This window comes from Sturnira hondurensis, unplaced genomic scaffold, assembly GCF_014824575.4.
Source record: "Sturnira hondurensis isolate 20B ecotype Veracruz unplaced genomic scaffold, ASM1482457v3 Scaffold0017082, whole genome shotgun sequence".
NCBI lineage: Eukaryota > Metazoa > Chordata > Mammalia > Chiroptera > Phyllostomidae > Sturnira > Sturnira hondurensis.
Window position 1 is genome coordinate 1,737,574 of NW_028089713.1, and position 19,723 is coordinate 1,757,296.

General features: G+C 43.9%; 1 protein-coding gene across 1 annotated transcript in view; it reads left to right on the top strand.

Annotated features, from left to right (window-relative positions):
* The first annotated feature begins 360 nt into the window (after positions 1-360).
* DSTYK (dual serine/threonine and tyrosine protein kinase) overlaps positions 361-19,723 on the top strand; it is a 56,474-nt gene continuing 37,111 nt past the window's right edge. Inside the window, exon 1 of the mRNA XM_037067062.1 lies at positions 361-880. Coding sequence (XP_036922957.1) covers positions 589-880 — 292 coding nt within the window. The 5' untranslated portion in view covers positions 361-588. The remainder of the gene's footprint in view (positions 881-19,723) is intronic.

Here is a 19,723-nt window from a genome sequence, read left to right on the forward strand (position 1 = left end):
GGTATTTTTAGCCAGTTCCCCAGTATCTACTGTATCAGGAAATCCAGAGTCATTAGTGTAACCATGGAGATAGTACTGGCTTCCGTCTTGTTTCCTTCCCTTTCTGTACTATTAAAATCTTTCGTTCCGATTTCTGTAAGGCACCCCACTTCTGCTGGCGTCGGGTCCTGCAGCTCCTCTCTTTGTTCAGGGCTACTTATGCAGTGAGTAGGAACACGTTTGTAAGCGAGGAGAGTGTGTATGCAGAAGAACCGGTGAGGTTTATACCGAACGGGGATGAGCCCCATCCACAGTAGACTGTGGGTTCAGACTACAAGTCCCAGGAGACACCGCAGCCCTGGAGTGTTCCAGTGGTCCTTCCCGCAGTGTTCTGGATTGCGGAGATAAAGGTTCCGTTTGCTGCGAGTGCTACAGGCTGGTCTGTTTTTAACCTCGGTGACGGAGTTGGGAGCTGCGCGGATTGCAGGCGGAGAAGTTAGGAGGCAGATTCCTCCCTCGTAAAGCGAGGGGCGGGGGCTGGGGGCGGGGAGGAGGAAGCAGTGCCAGTGGGCCGGGGACGAGCCCCCGAAGGCAGAGAGGGTTGAGGAGATGGAGGGCGACGGGGTACGGTGGGGTAGCGAGCCGCCCTCGGGTCCTGGCCCGGGAGGCGGCGGAATGATCCGGGACCTGTGTCGGAGCTTCGGGCGCTACCGCCGCTACCTGGGACGGCTGCGGCAGAACCTCAGCGACACCCAGAAGTTCTTCCGAGACATCAAGGGCTCCCACAGCCTCAGCTGTCCATCCTCCCCCACAGGCGGCAGCGGCGGCGGCGGCGGCGGCGGCGGCGGCGGGGCCCAAGACGCCCCTGCCGGCGATGTCGCCGATATCGGGCTGCATGCGGGTAAGGAGGACAGTCTCTTGGGAGAGAGGGCCGCAGAGGCCAACTGGAGGGTGGACCGCACCCGTGCCCCGCAAAACAACTGCGGAAAGAGGTGGAAATGGGAGACAGGCCAGGCCTGAGGGCCTGCGCCGCCTGAATCCCGAAGCCTTGGGAGCGCATCTCTCCTGGTGGGGGGAGCTGTTTAGGGACGGGGAGGGCTCTGCTTAGGGGTCCTGGGGGCTCCCGAAGGAAGGAGCTCCCAGAGCGGGATTCTGGGACCGGGCCGTGCGCAGGCGGGAATTTGGGGCCGGGTGTGTGGGGAGGGCAGGGGTTAACCCAAGGAGTGGGGAAAGTTGCTCTGAGTTGGGGGATGGGCAGTCGTGGCTCGGGAGTCCCAGTTTAGGGATGGAGGGGTGGAGGAAGGGCCAGAGGGAGGGTGCCGGGAGCCTCAGGCTGGGGGAACTGTCGTGGATTGAGCGCTGTGTGCTGTGCGTGTTTGATTCTGTACGTGAAATGCTGTTACACCAATCATGAGGTGACTCTGAAGAAGTAAGGAAGGTGCTCGAAGTGGGTCTGAGGTCACCGAAGGAAATGGTAGCTGATGGTTGCCAGAGAATTGCCAGACATGTTACTTGTGCTTATGGTGATGAAGAAGTTAGAGAGGGAAAGGGGGTGTTTTTGGTCCTCAGACTTCTCCACAAGATTCTCTCTGGGATGTGTTTAGAGGCCCTTTGGCACTTAAAATCATGCAAGGTCTTTGATCTTTCCTAGTTTCTTCCTTCCTCTTAAACTGCTTGTCATTGGTGGGGAACTGGAGGGTCCGGTTTGTTAACTACTGTGTTCGTTAAGAAATAATCCCATGTAGACATATCCCGGTACCCTGGGGACAACATAGCAAAGAAGTCAGTGGGTTTAATGTAGTGATTCTTAAACTTAAATATGTATTAAAATCAAATTAAAATAAAAAATGCCTTAGGCTCCATTCCACAGATTGAGTAGGCCTGGTGGATGAATCCCAAGAATCTGAACATAAAAACATCTCTGGGGATTCTGATGCAGGTGGTCCCCAAACACTTTCAGAAAGACAAATTTAGAGGCTGACAGCAAGTTTGAACATGAAGCTCAGAATGGAAGGAATTGGTAAACTCATCACAGTTTGTGTATTGGGCTCTGTATTTCCCAAGGTGCGTGTTTAGTACCTTAGGTTTGTCTGAGACTTCAGAAATGGTGATTCAAATAAGATAGTAAGATTCCGATATGGTCCTAAATGACACTATTACATTTAGTTAGCCTAGATGTAAATGAAAAAGCTCTTATTTTACCTTATGGGATAAATGGGAGAAGGAGCCTGACTGCGGTTGGGGAGAGGTAGAATTCCCTCCCTTCTTTAGTTCTTTCGGCTGGACTCATAATGAAATAATAAAATTGACACAAGACTTAACAGGAGAAAAACCAATTTAATAAATGCACAAGAGAGAATGATGATATCATCTGATCATAAAATGAGGCTCAAAGAAATAATCTAACCAGACACATTTTTAAACGTTTTAGACAAATCTGTGACAAATTAACAAAACAAACAAAGTACTTATTAGAAAGGAATCCAAGCAAGTTTTGGGTATTTGTTAGTGAAGGATCTAAGCAAAGCTTGGACTTGAGTAGTAAGTTAGTAAAGGCATTGCAAGGCTTGTTTCTACAGGCTTTTGACTGGATTCTTTAAACTCTTGTGATAAGGTTGTCTCAGCCCTCTGGCGCTGGGAGGGCATCTATCACGGGAGAGATTTAAAAGGGGACAAAGAGGTCATGGTTTTCTTCTTACATGGGCTGTTTCCTAAGTAACTTTAATTCAAAAATACTTACTATGCTGTCATGACATATCTTGGGGTGGACTGCCCAGGACCCCAACACTAGCTATTCTGAAATTGTGGTTTTGACATCTTATGTTCAGAGATTTAGAAGGGACGGACTTCTGTGATGCTCTCAGAAAACAGCTGGTGAGAAGGGCCAGTGTTTTGAGAGGTGACCCCCGGAATGCGAATGCATGTGCGTTCACCTCCTCTCCCTCAGCAGCACTTTCCAGTGGCTTTCCCTGCTCCCAGGTGTTTCTTACAGCTTACCTTAAAAAAGCACACACACACACACACACACACAAGCCCGCAAACAAATAAATAAAACTCTCCATTGCTGTTGTTTTGTAACAACTACTTAGTTTTGAATTACTGTGGAAAAAAATCAAGAGAGTAGATTCATCTCATTTTCAAAGTGCCTTGGTTGGTCTTGTTTTTATTCTTTGAAAGCCAGCTTAAGAATACAAATGTGACTTCCAGCCAAGATGGAGGCGTAGGTGGACCCGCTGTGCCTCCTCGCCCAACCAAAATTAAGGACAACAAAAATTTAGAAACAAAAAAACAACAAGAACTGGCAGAACATTGAACTGTACAGAAGTCTGACAACCATTCATCCAGACAGATGAGAAGGACGGAGTTGGTGGCCAGCGGAGAGGAGTTGCAGCAGGAAGAAGCCGTGGCTGGCGGATCCCAGTCACACAGGTGGCGGCTGGCAGACCCTGGGCACAGGGAGGCAATGAGCAGACTCAGTGAGGTGCACTAGGTGGCTGGCAGACTGCGGTCACACATTTGAGCACAGATAAACCAGTGAAATGGGCAGTGGAACAGATAACGCAACCCAGGGCCCTAGCGCCGGGGAAATAAAGCCTAAGAGCACCGATTGAAAACACTTGTAGGGGTTGGGGTGCCGGAAGAGACTCCCAGCCTTACAGGAGAGTTCATTGGAGAGACCCACAGGGTCCTAGAAGGTACACAAATCCATCCACCCAGGAACCAGCACCAGAAGGGCCCAGTTTGCTTGGGGGAAGCAGCAGAAGGGACTGAAATCCAAGAGAGAGTGGAGTAAGTGCCATTGTTCCCTCTTTGACCCTGCCCCCACATTCAGCATCACAACCCAGTGACTGGGTTGCCCCACCCTGGTGAACACCTAAGGCTCTGCCCCTCACTACATAACAGGCGCCACCAGACACCCCCCCCCCAAAAAAAAGGCTCAACCTGAAGAACAGATCAGAGCCCCAGAGCCAATATTTTTAAGTGACCAAGAGATAGCCAGCCTATCAGATGCACTTCCTATCAAAACACTGGTGATCAGGATGCTCACAGAATTGATTGATTTTGGTTGCAAATTAGATGAAAAAATGAAGGCTACGCTAAGTGAAATGAAGGAAAATGTACGGGGAACCAACAGTGATGGGAAGTAAACTGTGACTCAAGTCAACAGTGGACCAGAAGGAGGAAAGGAACATTTGATCAGAAAAGAATGAGGAAACAAGAATTCACAACAATGAGGAGAGGTTTAGGAACCTCCAGGACATCTTTAAACATTCCAACATCTGAATTATAGGGGTACCAGAAGGAGAAGAGGAAGAGCAACAAGTGGAAAACTTATTTGAGCAAATAATAAAGGAGAACTTCCCTAATCCGGCAAAGGAAATAGACTTCCAGGAAGCTCAGAGAGTCCCAAAGAAGGTGGACCCAAGAAGGAATACACCAAAGCACATCATAATTACGCTCTCTAAGATTACAGTGAAGGAGAGAATTCTAGAAGCATCAAGAGATAAGGGGACAGTCACCTACAAAGGAGTGCTCATCAGACTGTCAGCGGATTTCTCAAAAGAGACCTTATAGGCAAGAGGGTGTGGAAAGAAGTATTCCAAGTCATGAAATCCAAAGACCTATAGCCAAGATTGCTCTATCCAGCAAAGCTTTCATTTAGAATGGAAGGGCAGATAAAGTGCTTCCCAGATAAGGTCAAGTTCAAGGAGTTTATCATCACCAAGCCCTTATATGAAATGTTAAAGGGACTTATCTAAGAAAAAGAAGATGAAAAATATGAACAGTAAAAGGGCAGCAAACTCACAGTTATTAAAAACCACACCTAAAAGAAAAGCAAACTAAGAGGACAGCTAGATCAGGAGCAGAACCACATAAATGGAGATCATATGGAGGGTTAGCAACGGGAGCGGGAGGAGGAGAGAGGGGGAAAAGGTACAGAGACCAAGTAGCATAGATAGTAGGTAGAAAATAGACAGGGGGAGGGCAAGATTAGTATGGGAAATGTAGAAGCTAAAGAACTAATGCCACATGGACATGAATTAAAGGAGGGGGTGTGCAAGGTGGAGGGGAGTGAAAGGGGGGAATGGGACAACTGTATTAGCATAATTAATAAAATATATTTTAAAAATACAAACACACGTTTGTATTTTGCCTTATTGGTTTTTCCAGTTGACTTCATCAGGAACTAAACTTGATGTTTTATCTATCTATTTATTTTTTTAAAGGTTTTATTTATTTTTAGAGAGAGGGAAAGGCAGAGAGAATGAGAGGAAGAGAAACATTCACGTGAGAAACATCCATCGGTTGCCTCTTGTACGTACCTATCCAGGGACTGAACCCACAGCCCAGGCATGTGCCCTGGACTGGGAATAAACTGGCACCACCCCAGTGGCAGTCAGCCACACCAGTCAGGCTAATCTTAGTGTTTTTTAATTCTCTCCATCCTCCATCCACCTGAAATAAAAACCGAGAGAGGGTACAGATGGCAGCACTGGGAGCAGTCTCACCCTGTGCCATGAAGTGCTCCCATTCCTTTGAGTGTGGAGAGTTTTGTCTTTGGAGGGGAAAATTAGTGAGGTGGTGCTTGTATGTACATTTTGGGGATGCCATTTTTCCAGCTGTTTAGGTAATTGTATTGCACAGTAGAAACTGCTCCTTAAAAAACAACCAGCTTTTGTTCTCTCTTTTTACAGGCTCTCTTTGCAAGGTCATGTTCTTTCAGAGACTGTCTCAGCTTTCTTTTGCGAATATCAGTTTCCAGTTAGTAGGAACTTGGAATGTTAAAAGAATGAGCACTCAATTTTTGACGTAATAATCCTCTATAAGGTATGAAGTGTCATTCCAGGATGGAGTGTGCTTCTGAGTTGGATGTAGTATGGGATTTGAGCAACTGAAGATCATGGGATTTTACTCTCTTCTTATTTCCCTTTGAACCACAAATTAGATGGGAAGGACTCCCCAAAACTGTTTTCTTCTTACTTTTGATAGTTTTGTATTCACTGGGGGCAGTATAGCAAGTACAAGATGGAGCAAAAGTAGGTTTACAGCTCATATGGAAAGTAACAATGCAATCATAAATAATAATACAAGAATAAACTCTTGTGTTTCACGTACTCACAACTGTAAACCTACTTTTTCCCCACCTTGTATGTGATGCACGTGATATTTAAAGATTAAAAGGTAGATGGAATAGAACTCTAACATGAGAGTAGCTTGGCCTGTAACAAAGAAACAGAATTATAAGTGACATTTCCTTGATTGAGTTCCTCTGCTGCCTTCTTTTCATGTAACTGTAGGGCTTGAGAGCCCCTCTGTCAGTTTTCCTGTCAGAGGGTTTGGAAGTAATGGGTAAAGGCTTTGAGCACTTCTGAAGGAAGGGAGGGCTTTTACAATGTAGCAAAGGGAAGGTATTTTTCTTGTTTTTAGATCCATTGGCAGTTCGTAGCTTATTGCAGTGTATCACAAACCTCTCAGTTTAAAAAAACCAGAATGACTCAAAGTCATTAGTTGGAATGCTCTTGTCCTCCTGCATTCCCTCAGTCCTGGTTCCCACTCCTTATGGACTGAATGACCTTGGCCGAACCACAGCTATGGGGGGCCACCCAATTCCTCATCAGGAAGTGAGGATTAAGATACTAGTACTTGCCTCCCGATGGTTGGGAGTTATATGTGTTGAGAACAGTGTCTGGTACTGCTGTGTTAGTATTTGCTATTCGGAAAACATTTGGGTGCCTGATACGGGGGATGAAGAGTTAAGTAGGCCATTGGCCTTGGCCTTGGGTTAGTGGAAATCAGTTTTCGTTTTGTACTTTTATTCTAAGAATAAAAATGTCAGCACTGTTGTATAGGCAGTTTGTTCATGTTGGATGAGGGATGAGAAGGACCTGGAAGACCTGGACTTGGTCCTTTAGAAAGGTCTAATCTAATCTCAACCATATATAATTCAACGCACAAAGCAGAAAAATTGCAGAAAGCTGAGGTGTGGTTAGGTTCTAGGCTTTTTATGTGAGTTATAATTTTTAGGTTTTTAGAGTTCTTTACTTTTGGTTAGCCAACAGCTTGATTTCTCCCACGTTCTTCATCCTTTTTTTTCATACCTAGTATAAACTGGTTACGACGATCAAAAAGAAGAGGGAAAACATTGGTATACTTATTCAGAGTAGGCACATTTCTTGGGCCACTTAGGCAGAAATCTATGGACAATAAAGGTTAAGTGGCAGAGTAGCATCTAAGGAAGGGGCAGAAAGTTGGGAGAGAGGAGATTCTTCTTGGCCTGGTTTTACAGAGCTGCCACCTTCCTGGGGCTGGGGGGTGGGGAGAAGCTGGGATCGTGCTGTGGAGCAGAAAGAGACTGGGCTGGACGTGCTTTCTAGTAGTTTGCCATGGTCTGTTTAGAAGAGCTGCCTCAGCATTTCTATGTGAGCTCATCAGAGCTGGTGCTATCATTGTGGTTCTTACTACTTACCTTGGGGGATAAACCCCATTTCTCCATGTGTATCTAAAACTTCCACTTTCTCTCTCCTGCATGGAAGCAGCATAGTCAAAAGCAATCTCAAGCATTTGCATCAGATCTGGGTTCCTGTTCTAGTTTAGCCTCTTATTAGTTATGTGACTTGGGGCAAGTAACTTAACCTATTTGAGTCTTAAGTTTCTCCATGTGTAAAGTGGGAGTGATACAAAATGCCACATATTTTATGATTCCATCTACATGAAATGTTCAGAATAGGCAAACTGATAAAGATAGAAAGTAGATTAGTGGTTTCTGGGGGACAGAGAGAGGGTTGCTAATGGGTGTGGGGTTTCTTTGGGGGAATGAAAATGTTCTGGAATTAGATAGTAGTGATGGTTGCACGATTTAGCAATATATGAATTATCTAAGTAAATAAATAAATGGAAATAATACTTCTGCCTCACAAAGTTGTCATGACCTTTAAGACTTCCGGTCAGGATGGAGGCATAGGTAAACATGGCTCACCTCCTTGCACAACCACAGCAAATGTTACAACTAAACTACAAAACAGGTATCACTCAGAACCATGAGAAAATCAAGCTGTATGGAAGTCCCAAAACCAGGGAATTAAAGAAGTCACATTCATTCAGACAGGAGGGGTGGAGGTACCAATCAGGCCGGTCCCACACCCACGTGTGGTGGATAAAATCAGGTGGTATATCTTGGGAACGAGTGATACCAGACCACACAGTGTAGGGTTTTAGTGCTAGGAAGATAAGACCTTATCACTTCTGGCCGTAAAAACCAATGAGTGTTGGGATGACAGAAGAAACTGGAATTCTCAAGCATCTCCCTTTAAAGGGTCCATAGCCGACTGAGGACTTATTCAGACTCACTCCCTCTGGGCTCCAGCTTGGGGCAGTAGCTTGAAGGGCACCAGTGGAATATGGGGAGGAACTGAAGTGTCTGGGATCAGGGTGAGTGCCGGGAGACAGCTTCCTCCCAGACAAAACTCCAGAAGCCAGACAGTGGCCATTGTCACTTTTCTGGGTCCTCCTCCACACAGAGCCACAGAGCAGGGTCACCATATCTGAGACTCCATCAGCCTGGTACACATGGGCTGCCTCACCCAACTTATGGCCCATCCAAGCAGTTAACAGTGGCTTTTCTCCATTAGGCCACACTACTAAGGCAGTTATAGCAACTCTCCCTAATACATAGAAACAAACACAGGGAGGCTGCCAAAATGAGGAGACAAAGAAAAATGGCCCAAATGAAAGAACAGAACAAAATTCCTGAAAAAGATCTGAACAAAATGGAGATAAGCAATCTGTCAGATGCAGAGTTTAAATAGTGGTTATTAGGATGCTCAAGAAACTCAGGTATTTCAACAGTGTAAAAATGATTCTATCAAATGAAGGTTACACTAAGTGAAATAAAGAAAAATTTACAGGGAATCAACAGTGGAGTGGATGAAGCTGAGAATCAAATCAATGATTTGGAACATAAGGAAGAAAAAAAAACCAATCAATCAGAACAGCAAGAAGAAAAAAAGAATCCAAAAAAAAAAATGAGGCTAGGCTAAGGAGCCTTTGGGACAATTTTAAGCATACCAGCATTTGAATCAGAGGGGTGCCAGAAGTATAAGAGAAAGAGCAAGAAATTGAAAACTTATTTGAAAAAATAATGAAAGAAATTTTCCCTAATTTGGTGAAGGAAATAGATATACAAGTCCAGGAAGCACAGAAAGTCCCAAACAAGATGGATGCAAAGAGGACCACACCAAGACACATTATAATTAAAATGCCAAAAGTTAAAGATAAAGAGAGAATATTAAAAGCAGCACGAGAAAAGTAGAGAGTTACCTACAAAGGAGTTCCCTTAAGACTTTCAGCTGATTTCTCAGAAGAAACTTTGCAGGTTAGAAGGGAGTAAGTATAGCAAGAAGTATTCAAAGTGTTGAAAAAGCAAGGACCTACAAACTGGATTACTCTATCCAGCAAAGACATCATTTAGAATGGAAGGGAAAATAAAGTGCTTTCCAGACAAGTTAAAGCTAAAGGAGTTCATCATCACTAAGCCATTATTATGTAAAATGTTAAAGGGACTTGTTTAAGAAAAAGAAAAAGGCCAAAACTATGAACATTAAAATGACAATAAATTTACAACTATCAACAATTAAATCTAAAAAAACAAACTAAACAAGCAGAACAGAAACAGAATCATAGAATAGATATGCAGGTCATTTGGATGGTTACCAGTTGGGAGGAGGAAGAAGGAGAGTGGGGGAACAGGTGCAGGGATTGAGAAGTACAAGTTGGTAGTTACAGAATAGGCAGAGGGATGTTAAGAACAGTGTAGGAAATGGAGTGGCCAGAGAACTTACATGCATGACTCATGGACATGAATCAAAGGTGGGCAGGGGTATTGCTGGAGGGAATAGAAGGTGCTTGGTAGAGGAGGGCAAAGGGGGAAAATTAAGACAACTGTAATAGCATAATCAAAATATATTAAGAAAGTTAATATATAGCAAAGCACTTAGTGTAGGTATATAGTTAGTGTAAAATATCTGTGGCTGTTTGAGTGTGTTTGTGTGAGTGTGTGTACAGTGGTGAGCATTAGCTGAGGAAGTTGGAACTGATGGGTTAGGGGAGTAGTAAGAGAGAAGCAGAAAGAGAATGTGGGACAGCAGTTTTGAACAGTCACCAGAATTAAGCCCAGGTCTGTAAGCTCCCAGTCCAGTTTGGCTTCTGTGACTCCTCCCTTGTTCTTTTCTGACCTGGCCATGGGAATATAAAATGCACCCTGGCAGTGGAGAGACTTTATTACAAATGAGTCATAACCCAGGCTCCGTAGCTTGTCATGGAACCATAATTTACTTCAGTGGGAGACTTTATCTGATTGAGTGAGTATAATGTGATACTCTGTACCCGAGCCTCTTATTCCCTTGTCCAGTCCCTGACATTTGGGGTACCAGGCCCCTCTTTGCTGATCATGCTGTTTCCATGCCCCTTGGAGGATGTGGCCTCCTTAAACACGATGGTTCTTTGCACCCTTTTTCTTGAACACCGTCCCCCTTCCAAGTCTTCTTCCCTAGGATAATCTGTTTTCTGTGGCACAGGGAAGCCCACTATTAAAAAAGGCTTGGATAATTCTGCCTGCTCCTAAAAGATAACCTTAAGATTATTATCATTTGCTATGTTGAGATTATTCATAAAAGTCATTGCTGATTTCAATATGATTAATGCTTTAAACTTGCAAGTAGTTTTAAAGCATGGATTTAAGTAAAAATCTAGTCTTTAAGTTGTGTTTTGCTCTGTCCACTTTCCCAGCATCTTCTTTATTTCTTCTTACTTCTGTTGTCTGCCTTACTAGGTTATGGGAACAAACAGTCTTCCTGCAGTAAATTTACTTCTCAAACCCAATCTTTTGAGAACAAAACCTCAAAAATATGTTATTGAAGTAAAGGGGACTGTGACTTTCACCTTATACCTATAGGTGCTTAATTCCTGTAGGCTCTGAACATACAGATTATGCTTTTATTTATTTGCTTGTTTGCACAATACCATGGATGTTTTTATCTTCTGCTTGCTAGATTGTGAACCCCTAAAGGTAAAGACTATTTTACTCATCTTTATATCTCCTATGATTCTTACCATCCTGCTTTGTATGTAACAGACAAATATCTTTCAATTACATTCGTGGCTAGTAGATTTTGGAATAATGTTTCTACTTCAGAAGGGCAACTACCCCTAAAAGATAAGGATTTTTGTAGATTTGCCCCATTTTACTCTCTGGGTCCCTAAAAAAGAATAATGATGTGCATTTGACAGATGACTGATTAGGCTAGAGTTGCATTCTTTACCAGCCTCCTAGAGAATGATTTTCATGTCACAAAGAATGAGTTGGAGGCAGATGCCCATACCGCAGAGCTTTACCATGACATGAGAAGCAAATCCTTGATACTCACTCACTCTGCGAATCTTCAACGCCTGACTGTACTGGGTGCAGGACACACGGCGGTGAACCACTGTTCAAGTAATTGACATTGTTAGTTCCAAGTTGATGTTATTGAAAGATTAGTGTTTCATCATGTTCCTTCTGCTGAACTGTTAATAAATTGGTCACCAACTTAATTAACCATTAGCTGTTTTGAGGGAACGGGGACATGGGAGGTTGTGAGATTAAATGGCATTGATAAAACAGGAGTTGAGATGCTTTACCCACTTTCTAAAATAATACAAGATAATTAGCCCCAAACTGTCTTTGATGGAGTAAGTATAATTGTCTTGTTTGTGGCATTCATGAAGATTATTGTTAGAGTGTGTGTCGTCTTCATCTCTTTCTCAGAGGTTACTCGAAAGGAAGCCACTATGAAGAGTATGAGGTGTTTGGGTGCATATGTTTTTTCCCCAAATTTTATTGTTTAAAATATTTTATTTATTTATCTTTAGAGAGGAAGGGAAGGAGAGAGGGAGAGAAATACCAGTGTATGGTTGCCTGTCATGGGTCCCCTGCTGGGAACTGGCCTGCAACCCAGGCGTGTGCCCTGACTGGGAATCGAACCGAGATCCTTTGGTTCAAAGGCCCACGCTCAATCCACTGAGCTACACCAGCCAGCGCTTATTGATTTTTTTATTTATTGGTTCAAGAGGGTTGGTTCAGAGACAGGCACTGGTTTGTTGCTCCACTTATTTATGCACTTATTGGTTGATTCTTGTATATGCCCTGACCAGAGATCAAATCCTCAACCTTGACACATCAGGACCATGCTCTAACCAACTAAGCTAACCCAACCAAGGCTTTCCTACCAGTTTTAAGACCTGAGGTAAAATTTGCTCCTTACTTCTCATAGGAAAATAGTTCACTTCTAGAGATGGTAGATTTTGCTTCCTACATGGCCTAGGGAGTCTGAATGGTGTTATTTATATAACAAGAGTATAGCCTTGGCTGGTATAGCTCAGTAGATTGAGTGTGGGCTGCAAGCCAAAGAGTTGCCAGTTCAATTCCTACTTAGGGCACATGCCTGGCCAGGTCCCCAGTGGGGGCCATGTGAGAGGCAACCACACATTGATGTTTCTTTGTCTTTCTCCTTCCCCCCTCTCTCTAAAAATAAATAAATAAAAATCTTTTAAAAAATCATTTTAAAAAAGTACAGAGGGTGAGTCCATGTGAAAGATGCAGGGTTTTTTTGTTGTTGTTGTTTTTGACCTTCAGAGGTGTGACTGGAGTCCCTGTGGGATTTTCAGTCTATAGTCCACCTTGGGCTTGAAAATTGATTCTTTGCAAATGGGGAGTTGGGTAATCTTGGGGATCCTGGAACTTGATGTAGCAGTGGCTGAGAAATGTGCCCCCTTGCTTAGAGCTATACATCAACCATATATAATATTCTTCCAAAGTTCAAACCAAAACTCTGAGGAAAAGTCGGTCAGTGCATTGGGACCTATCAGTGTCCCCCATAGGTCCACAGTTGAAGTGCCTATCTCATCACAGCACAGTAGGGCCACCTTCTGTCTTTAGCAGGCAGTATGAGTGGTTTGGACGCATTCCCCAGCCTTGTGCCCTGTGGCTGTGGGAACCTTTTGGCTACAATTCTCTTTGGAGTTGGGCTCAATAATATGCTTCCGTTCCTTGAGGGGGAGGTTTCTGGGCAGGAAGATGGGAAGTAGGACTTGAGGGTTGTTTTCCTTTTCACTTGTTTAATCATCAAAACTATCTCAAAGAATTATGTAGTCATAAAAGCTTTTGATTTTAAAATAAAAGACTTACTTCCTTTTAAAAAAAGATTTTATTTATTTATTTTTAGAGAGAGGAGAAGGGAAAGGGAAAGAGAGGGAGAAAAACATCAGTGTGTGGTTGCCTTTCACATGCCCCCTATTGGGGACCTGGCCTGCAATGCAGGCATGTGCCCTGACTGGGAGTTGAAATGACAACCCCTTGGTTCACAGGCTGGCACTCAATCCACTGAGCCACACCAGCCAGGGTTCTGTTCTCACACTTCTTTTTAAAAATACTTTTATCCCTTTCCTTTAACTCAGATATAAGATAGATGTTAACCGTAGCATCAGCGGATTAAGAACTTTAGTGCCGACTTCTGGCCAAGATGGAGGCATAGGTGGAAACACTGTGCCTCTTGCACAACCAAGTTTAAAGACAACAAAGTTTTAGTAACAAAAATGCAATCAAAACACAGAAAATTGAACTGTATGGAAGTCTGACAACAATGAACCATTCAGCCAGACCTGTAAGAGGGGTGGAGTCAGCAGCTGGCAGAAGGAAAAATTGGCCAGACCAACCCAGGCGCGCAGGCAGTGGTTGGTAGATCCCAGGCGTGGGGTGACAGTGGGCAGACCCAGTGAGGGCACAAGACGGCTAGCTGACCACGGTCACACATTCACGCTCAGATAAACCACGCGAAGGAGTGAGCAGTGAGACAGACCATGCAGGCCCCAGCGGCTTTCGGGAAGCAGCAGAGGGGACCACTGTTGCCCTTCTCTGACCCCGCCTCCATGTACAGCATCACAACCTGGTGAACACCTGGTGGCCCCAACCTGGTGAACACCTAAGGCTCCGCCCCTCATACATAACAGACATGAACAAACCAAAACATTAGGCTCAAGAACAGCTCAAAGTCCCAGAGCCAATAATTCTAAGCAACCAAGAGATAGCCAACCTATCAGATGCACAGTTCAAAACACTGGTGATCAGGATGCTCACAGAACTGGTTGATTTTAGTCACAAATTAGAGGAACAAATGAAGGCCAAAATGATTGAAATGAAGGGAAATGCACAGGAAACCAATAGTGATGGAAAGGAAACTGGGACTCAAATCAAGGGAGTGGACCAGAAGGAAGAAAAAAATGACCAAACAGAAAAGAATGAAGAAACAAGAATTCAAAACAATGAGGGGAGAGGAACCTCCAGGACGTCTTTAAACGTTCCAACATCTGAATTATAGGGGTACCAGAAGGGGAAGAGGAAGAGCAACAAGTGGAAAACTTATTTGAACAAATAATAAAGGAGAATTTCCCCAATCTGGCAAAGGAAATAGGCTTCCAGGAAATCCAGGAAACTCAGAGAATCCCAAAGAAGTTGGACCCAAGAAGGAACACACCAAGGCACATCATAATTACATTAGCCAAGATGAAAGTGAAGGAGAGAATTCTAGAAGCAGCAACAGATAAGGAGGCAGTTACCTACAAAGGAGTGCCCATCAGACTGTCAGCTAATTTCTCAAAAGAGACCTTACAGGCAAGAAGAGGCTGGAAAGAAGTATTCCAAGTCATGAAATGCAAGGACCTACATCCAAGATTGCTTTATCCAGCAAAGCTTTCATTTAGAATGGAAGGGCAGATAAAGTGCTTCCCAGATAAGGTCAAATTCAAGGAGTTCATCATCACCAAGCCCTCATTATATGAAATGTTAAAGGTACTTATATAAGAAAAAGAAGATAAAAATACGAACAGTGAAAGGACAACAAACTCACAGTTATTAACAACCACACCTAAAACAAAAGCAAACTAAGAGGACAGCTGGATCAGGAGTGGAACCATAGAAATGGAGATCACATGGAGGGTTAGCAACGGGAGTGGGAGGAGGAGAGAGGGGGAGAAGGTACAGAGACCAAGTAGCATAGATAGTAGGTAGAAAAGAGACGGGGGGAGGGCAAGAATAGTATGGGAAATAAAGAACCTAAAGAACTTGTGACACATGGACATAAACTGAAGGGGAATGGTGGGGGAGAGGTGTGCATAGTGGAGGGGAATGAAGCGGGGGAATAGAACAACTGTAATGGCATAATCAATAAAATATATTTAAAAAATGATTTTGAAATAATTTAAAACTAACATTAAGTGTTGCCAGGTCAGTACAAAGAGCTCTCATACCTACTTCATGCAGATTCCCCAGTTAACATTTTATTTATTTATTTTTTAAATTTTATTTTAAAAAGATTTTATTTATTTTTAGACAGAGGGGAAAGGAGGGGGGGGGAGAAACATTGATGTGTAAGAGATAAATTGATAAGTTGCCTCTAGCACAGCCCCCAACTGGGGACCTGGCCCACAACCCAAGCATATGCCCTGACTGAGAATCGAACTGGCGAGCTTTTGGTTTCCAGGCCAGCAGCACTCAGTCCACTGAACCACACCAGCCAGGGCTTCAGTTAACATTTTATTGCATTTGCTCCATCACCCAATACCTGTCTTTCTATTATGGCTACTCATTTTTGAACAGTTTGAGAGTAATCTCTAGACAGGTGGTTTTATCTCCTGTAAACACTCCAGAGTACATGTCTCCCAAACAAGTACATGCTTCCACACACTAGCATACAACTCCCCAGTCAGGATATTAACATTGACTCAGTACTACCACCCAGTCCATAGACCCTACTCAGATGTTGCTAGCTGTCCTAGTAACCTTTTTCTTTTTGATCCAGAGTCCTGTCTAGGAGTACGTGTTGCATTTAGTTGTCACATCTCTTCAGACTCCCCTCATGTGGAACAGTTCCTCGGCCTTTCCCTGCATTTACTATGTCTTTGACAAGTGTAAAGAATAGGCTTTACATCTTGTAGGATGACTCGCAGGCTGGGTCTGTCTGTTGTTGCCTCGTGTCGAGACTCGGGTCATGAGCTGTGGGCAGGACTAGGCGCAGAAGTGATGTGGTGTACCTCACCTCACAGCTACGTGATGTCAGCCCATCCTGCCCTGGAGATGTTAAGCTTGATCACTGGTCATGTTAGTGCCCTCTCGGCTCTTCACCTTAAAGTCACCAGTTTTCTCTTTGCCGTTTATTGGTCTTCTATGGGGAGGTGTTCTCAAATTTCACTGATAATCCTTTTCTTGAAATTCCACCAGGTATAGCATCTGCTTGGTTTTGGTGTGCTTGACAGCTCCCACTTGTCTCAGTGATAGTTTTTATATTGATCATTCCTTCTGTATTTCTTTTTCTTTTTAGATTGATTTTAGAGAGAGGAAGAAAGGGGGAGTGGGAGAGAGAGAAACATTGGTTTTGTTTTTCTGCTTATTCATGCATTCGTTGGTTGCTTCTTGTGTGTGCCCTGACTGGGGTTCTAACCCACAGTCCCAGTGTATCAGGACAGCGCTCTAGCCACTGAGCTCTACCTGGCCAGGGCCTCCTTCTTGTATTTCTTAGCTGATATTCCGTGTTGAGGAAGAGCTCTCTTTTTCCCTGGTTTTGTTTTGTTTTGTTTTGTTTTGTTTTGTTTATATCAGTGTACACTTGATAATTTTTCAGTGGATTATAATTTATTGTCATTAAAATTTGTCATTATTTTTTTAGCCTTACATTGCTTTTGTTTTGGTCAGTGAGCCCCCGTTGGAGCAGGCTCGTGTGTCCTTTTGACGCTCTCCCAACATTATTAGATCATTCCTGAACGTTTTGTTGTGAAATGCTGCCTTCCAAGTGACAGAAACTAAGCCCTTGTAAACCACACAAATCTCAGTTGCCTGACTGCCTGTGGGTCTTATGTTCTTACGGGGTCCCGGTACTCATATGCAGTTACTCTTGCTAATCTGCCACATGTTAAGTTGATTGTTAAACTAGCCAATGAATCTAGAAGGGTCGAAGGAGGAGTTTTCCTACCCAACAGTGGCTCCTGAGATCTGCGTCCAGCTCCTGCACTGCCCTGTATTCCCCCTTTTATTTGCCTAGATACATGGAGAAACGTGGCCTTTTTTTCCTTAAGATACTGTTTCCTACTAGTTCCTACCGTTAACTAGAAATGGGGGTAATAATAATCATTCTGTGGTAGAAGTGTGAACATTAAAGGACATGAGGCAAATCAAATGATTTACTGTGTACGTGAGGCACAGAAAATGTTGCTGTGGGGAGGGAAAATAATTTTTTCTACCCTTATAGGTTCTTGGCTGAGCCTCTCCACTCCCATAATAAAACGACATTAACAGGAGAAAAATGAACAGAAGTTTAATAATATGCATACCTCCTGTATACGTGGCAGATACCCAGGAAAACTTGAGTAATTCTGAAATGGCCCAAGGTACCACTTTAAGTATGATCTCCAGCTAAAGACAGATGTTGTTGGGGGTTGGTTATGGGAGATTAGGAGGAAAAGCACAGTAAACCAGGGTTGTTCTGCACTGATAAGAGATTTTCTAGAGATTTAGAGTCATCTTTGCCCCGGCACTGAGGAGGCACCCTTACAAAGGGCATCTCCCTCGTGAACGTTTCTTACAAAGGGTAGCTTCTGGTCGGGTTTCAGAGCTTCACTTGTGTCTGCTATTTCTTAAAAATAACCAGCTTAAAATAATCGATATGCTGATATGTATTTTGGGGTGGTGTGTTTTGCTCCCCTTCATTATCTAAAACAGATAAACAAAACATGTTGCTACTTTAGATGCTTGCTCTTCTAGTTTGAAACCTTTATTCAGAAGTACAGTTGACCCTTGAACAACATGTGTTTGAACAGTGTGGGTCCATTTACACGCAGGATTTTTCCGTTGAACCACGTGGGTCAATTGACCTGATGTTTCGAACCCACGTTGTTCAGGGGTTAACTGGCAGGTTGGAATCTGTGCACACAAAAGGCTGGCAAATTACACAGGACTTTCCTACTGTGCAGGTTGTTGCAGCCCCCAATCCTGACATTGTTCAAGGGTCAGCTCTAATTGCAATCACGATAATCTGTATTTAAGAACCACTGAGAGGGGGAAAAAGCCTTGGCTTGTACTTGAGGCAATTTGAGTTGACTTTTCCTGCAGCCAGTGTTGTCAGGGTTAATGTGCCCTGGTTGAGAAGCCCTGCTGTTACCTTCTGGCTGCCCATACGCAGATGCTGTTATATTAATTACAAAAGAAACCGGATTAACTCTGCAGTCCTTTAACTGTCAGTGGGGCAGCTGCTGCAGTTCTGAAGCAGGTTTTCTTCCTTCCTCCTCCTGCCGGTTTCCAGTTTCTCATCTCTTCTCTAGAGAATTACTGAAACAGCACTGTCCCCGCAGAGCCCCTGGCTAACGCAGGCACCCTTTTGATCTGCAGTTACAGTGGATCCGGGGAGAGCTTGCGTAATTAAATTCACACACAACCTAAGATGAACACAACTAGAACACCCACCCATCCTCTCAATTGCTTTTCCTTTAACAGTTAAAATCTGATGGAATCCTGGAACTTTAGAACTGGAAAGGATGTTAAAAAGTATCTAATCCAACTCTCTTCGTTCAGTGATGAGAAATCCAAGGCTGAGAAAAATCAAGTGGATTGCCCAAGTCACAGAGCTAATCAGTGGTGAGGCCTGGGGTCAGAATACCTCCTCCTCTCTAGTGCTCTTTCCACCTTGAGGTTGCACCACTCCCTCACCGAACGAACCGTGGGCCCTTTGCTGAAAGAAGCAAGGAGTGGAACAATCTAGTTTCACCTTCATTTCTCCACGCCCTTGTTCAAGTCGGGTAGATATGTTGGAGATCAATAGAAAAAAAAAAGCTAAAGAGTTGTGGGAGAGGTGGAGGGCTTGGATAGTGAGGTATCGAAAAGCCAGTCGATTCCATATTGAAGAGCTCTCTTCAGTGCAGCTGGTGGCCTGTGGAGCCCTAGCAGTACATGGACACGACCACGAAAACTGGGTTCAGTGCCAGCCCCTCTCCTCTTGCCCTGCTGTGTGGTTGTTTGACACCAGCAGGTTTATTTGTAGTGACTGTTTTGTCACTCCAGAGATGGGGGGGTGTGATAATTTGGGTCAGATGAATGGGTGTGTCTGCTGTGGTTTTTGACTCACGCAGAGCATGTCTCACTGGCTTTCCTGTAGTTGACATTGTCTTGGAGATGTTGAGTCTCTCCCTCTGGTTCTGCAAAATGCTTAGTTTGTTTTCATTGTCTGTTATCCACTCTCCTAGCCAGAGCAGCAGCAAAACTCATTTAGGTTTCATGTTTTTATCATGTACCAACTTCTGTTTAGGAGTGAGGAAGTTGGTCAGAGTGAACTCAGCACTTACCTGAGGATCCGAGGAGGATGGGGGAAAGCGGAAGGAGAGGAAGGGTAGATGAGAGTGAGTCAGTCTAGTGCGACTGCTCACGGCTCAGGCTGAGAGGCGGTGAAATTCTGCAAGGCGAGCCCCGTTGTCCACGCCTGTTTTCCATGTTGAGATGAAGAAGGCTTTTAGGAATGATAGTTGGTCCTGAATGGTTCATCGTGGTACTGGAGTTTTCTGAGCCCTTGGTGGAACCCGCACAACTTCCTATAGAGACAGTTCTCCACAATAAACAGATTCTCACACAGAGTAGACAGGAGTGTAACATAAAGTACTGACCACATTTTAG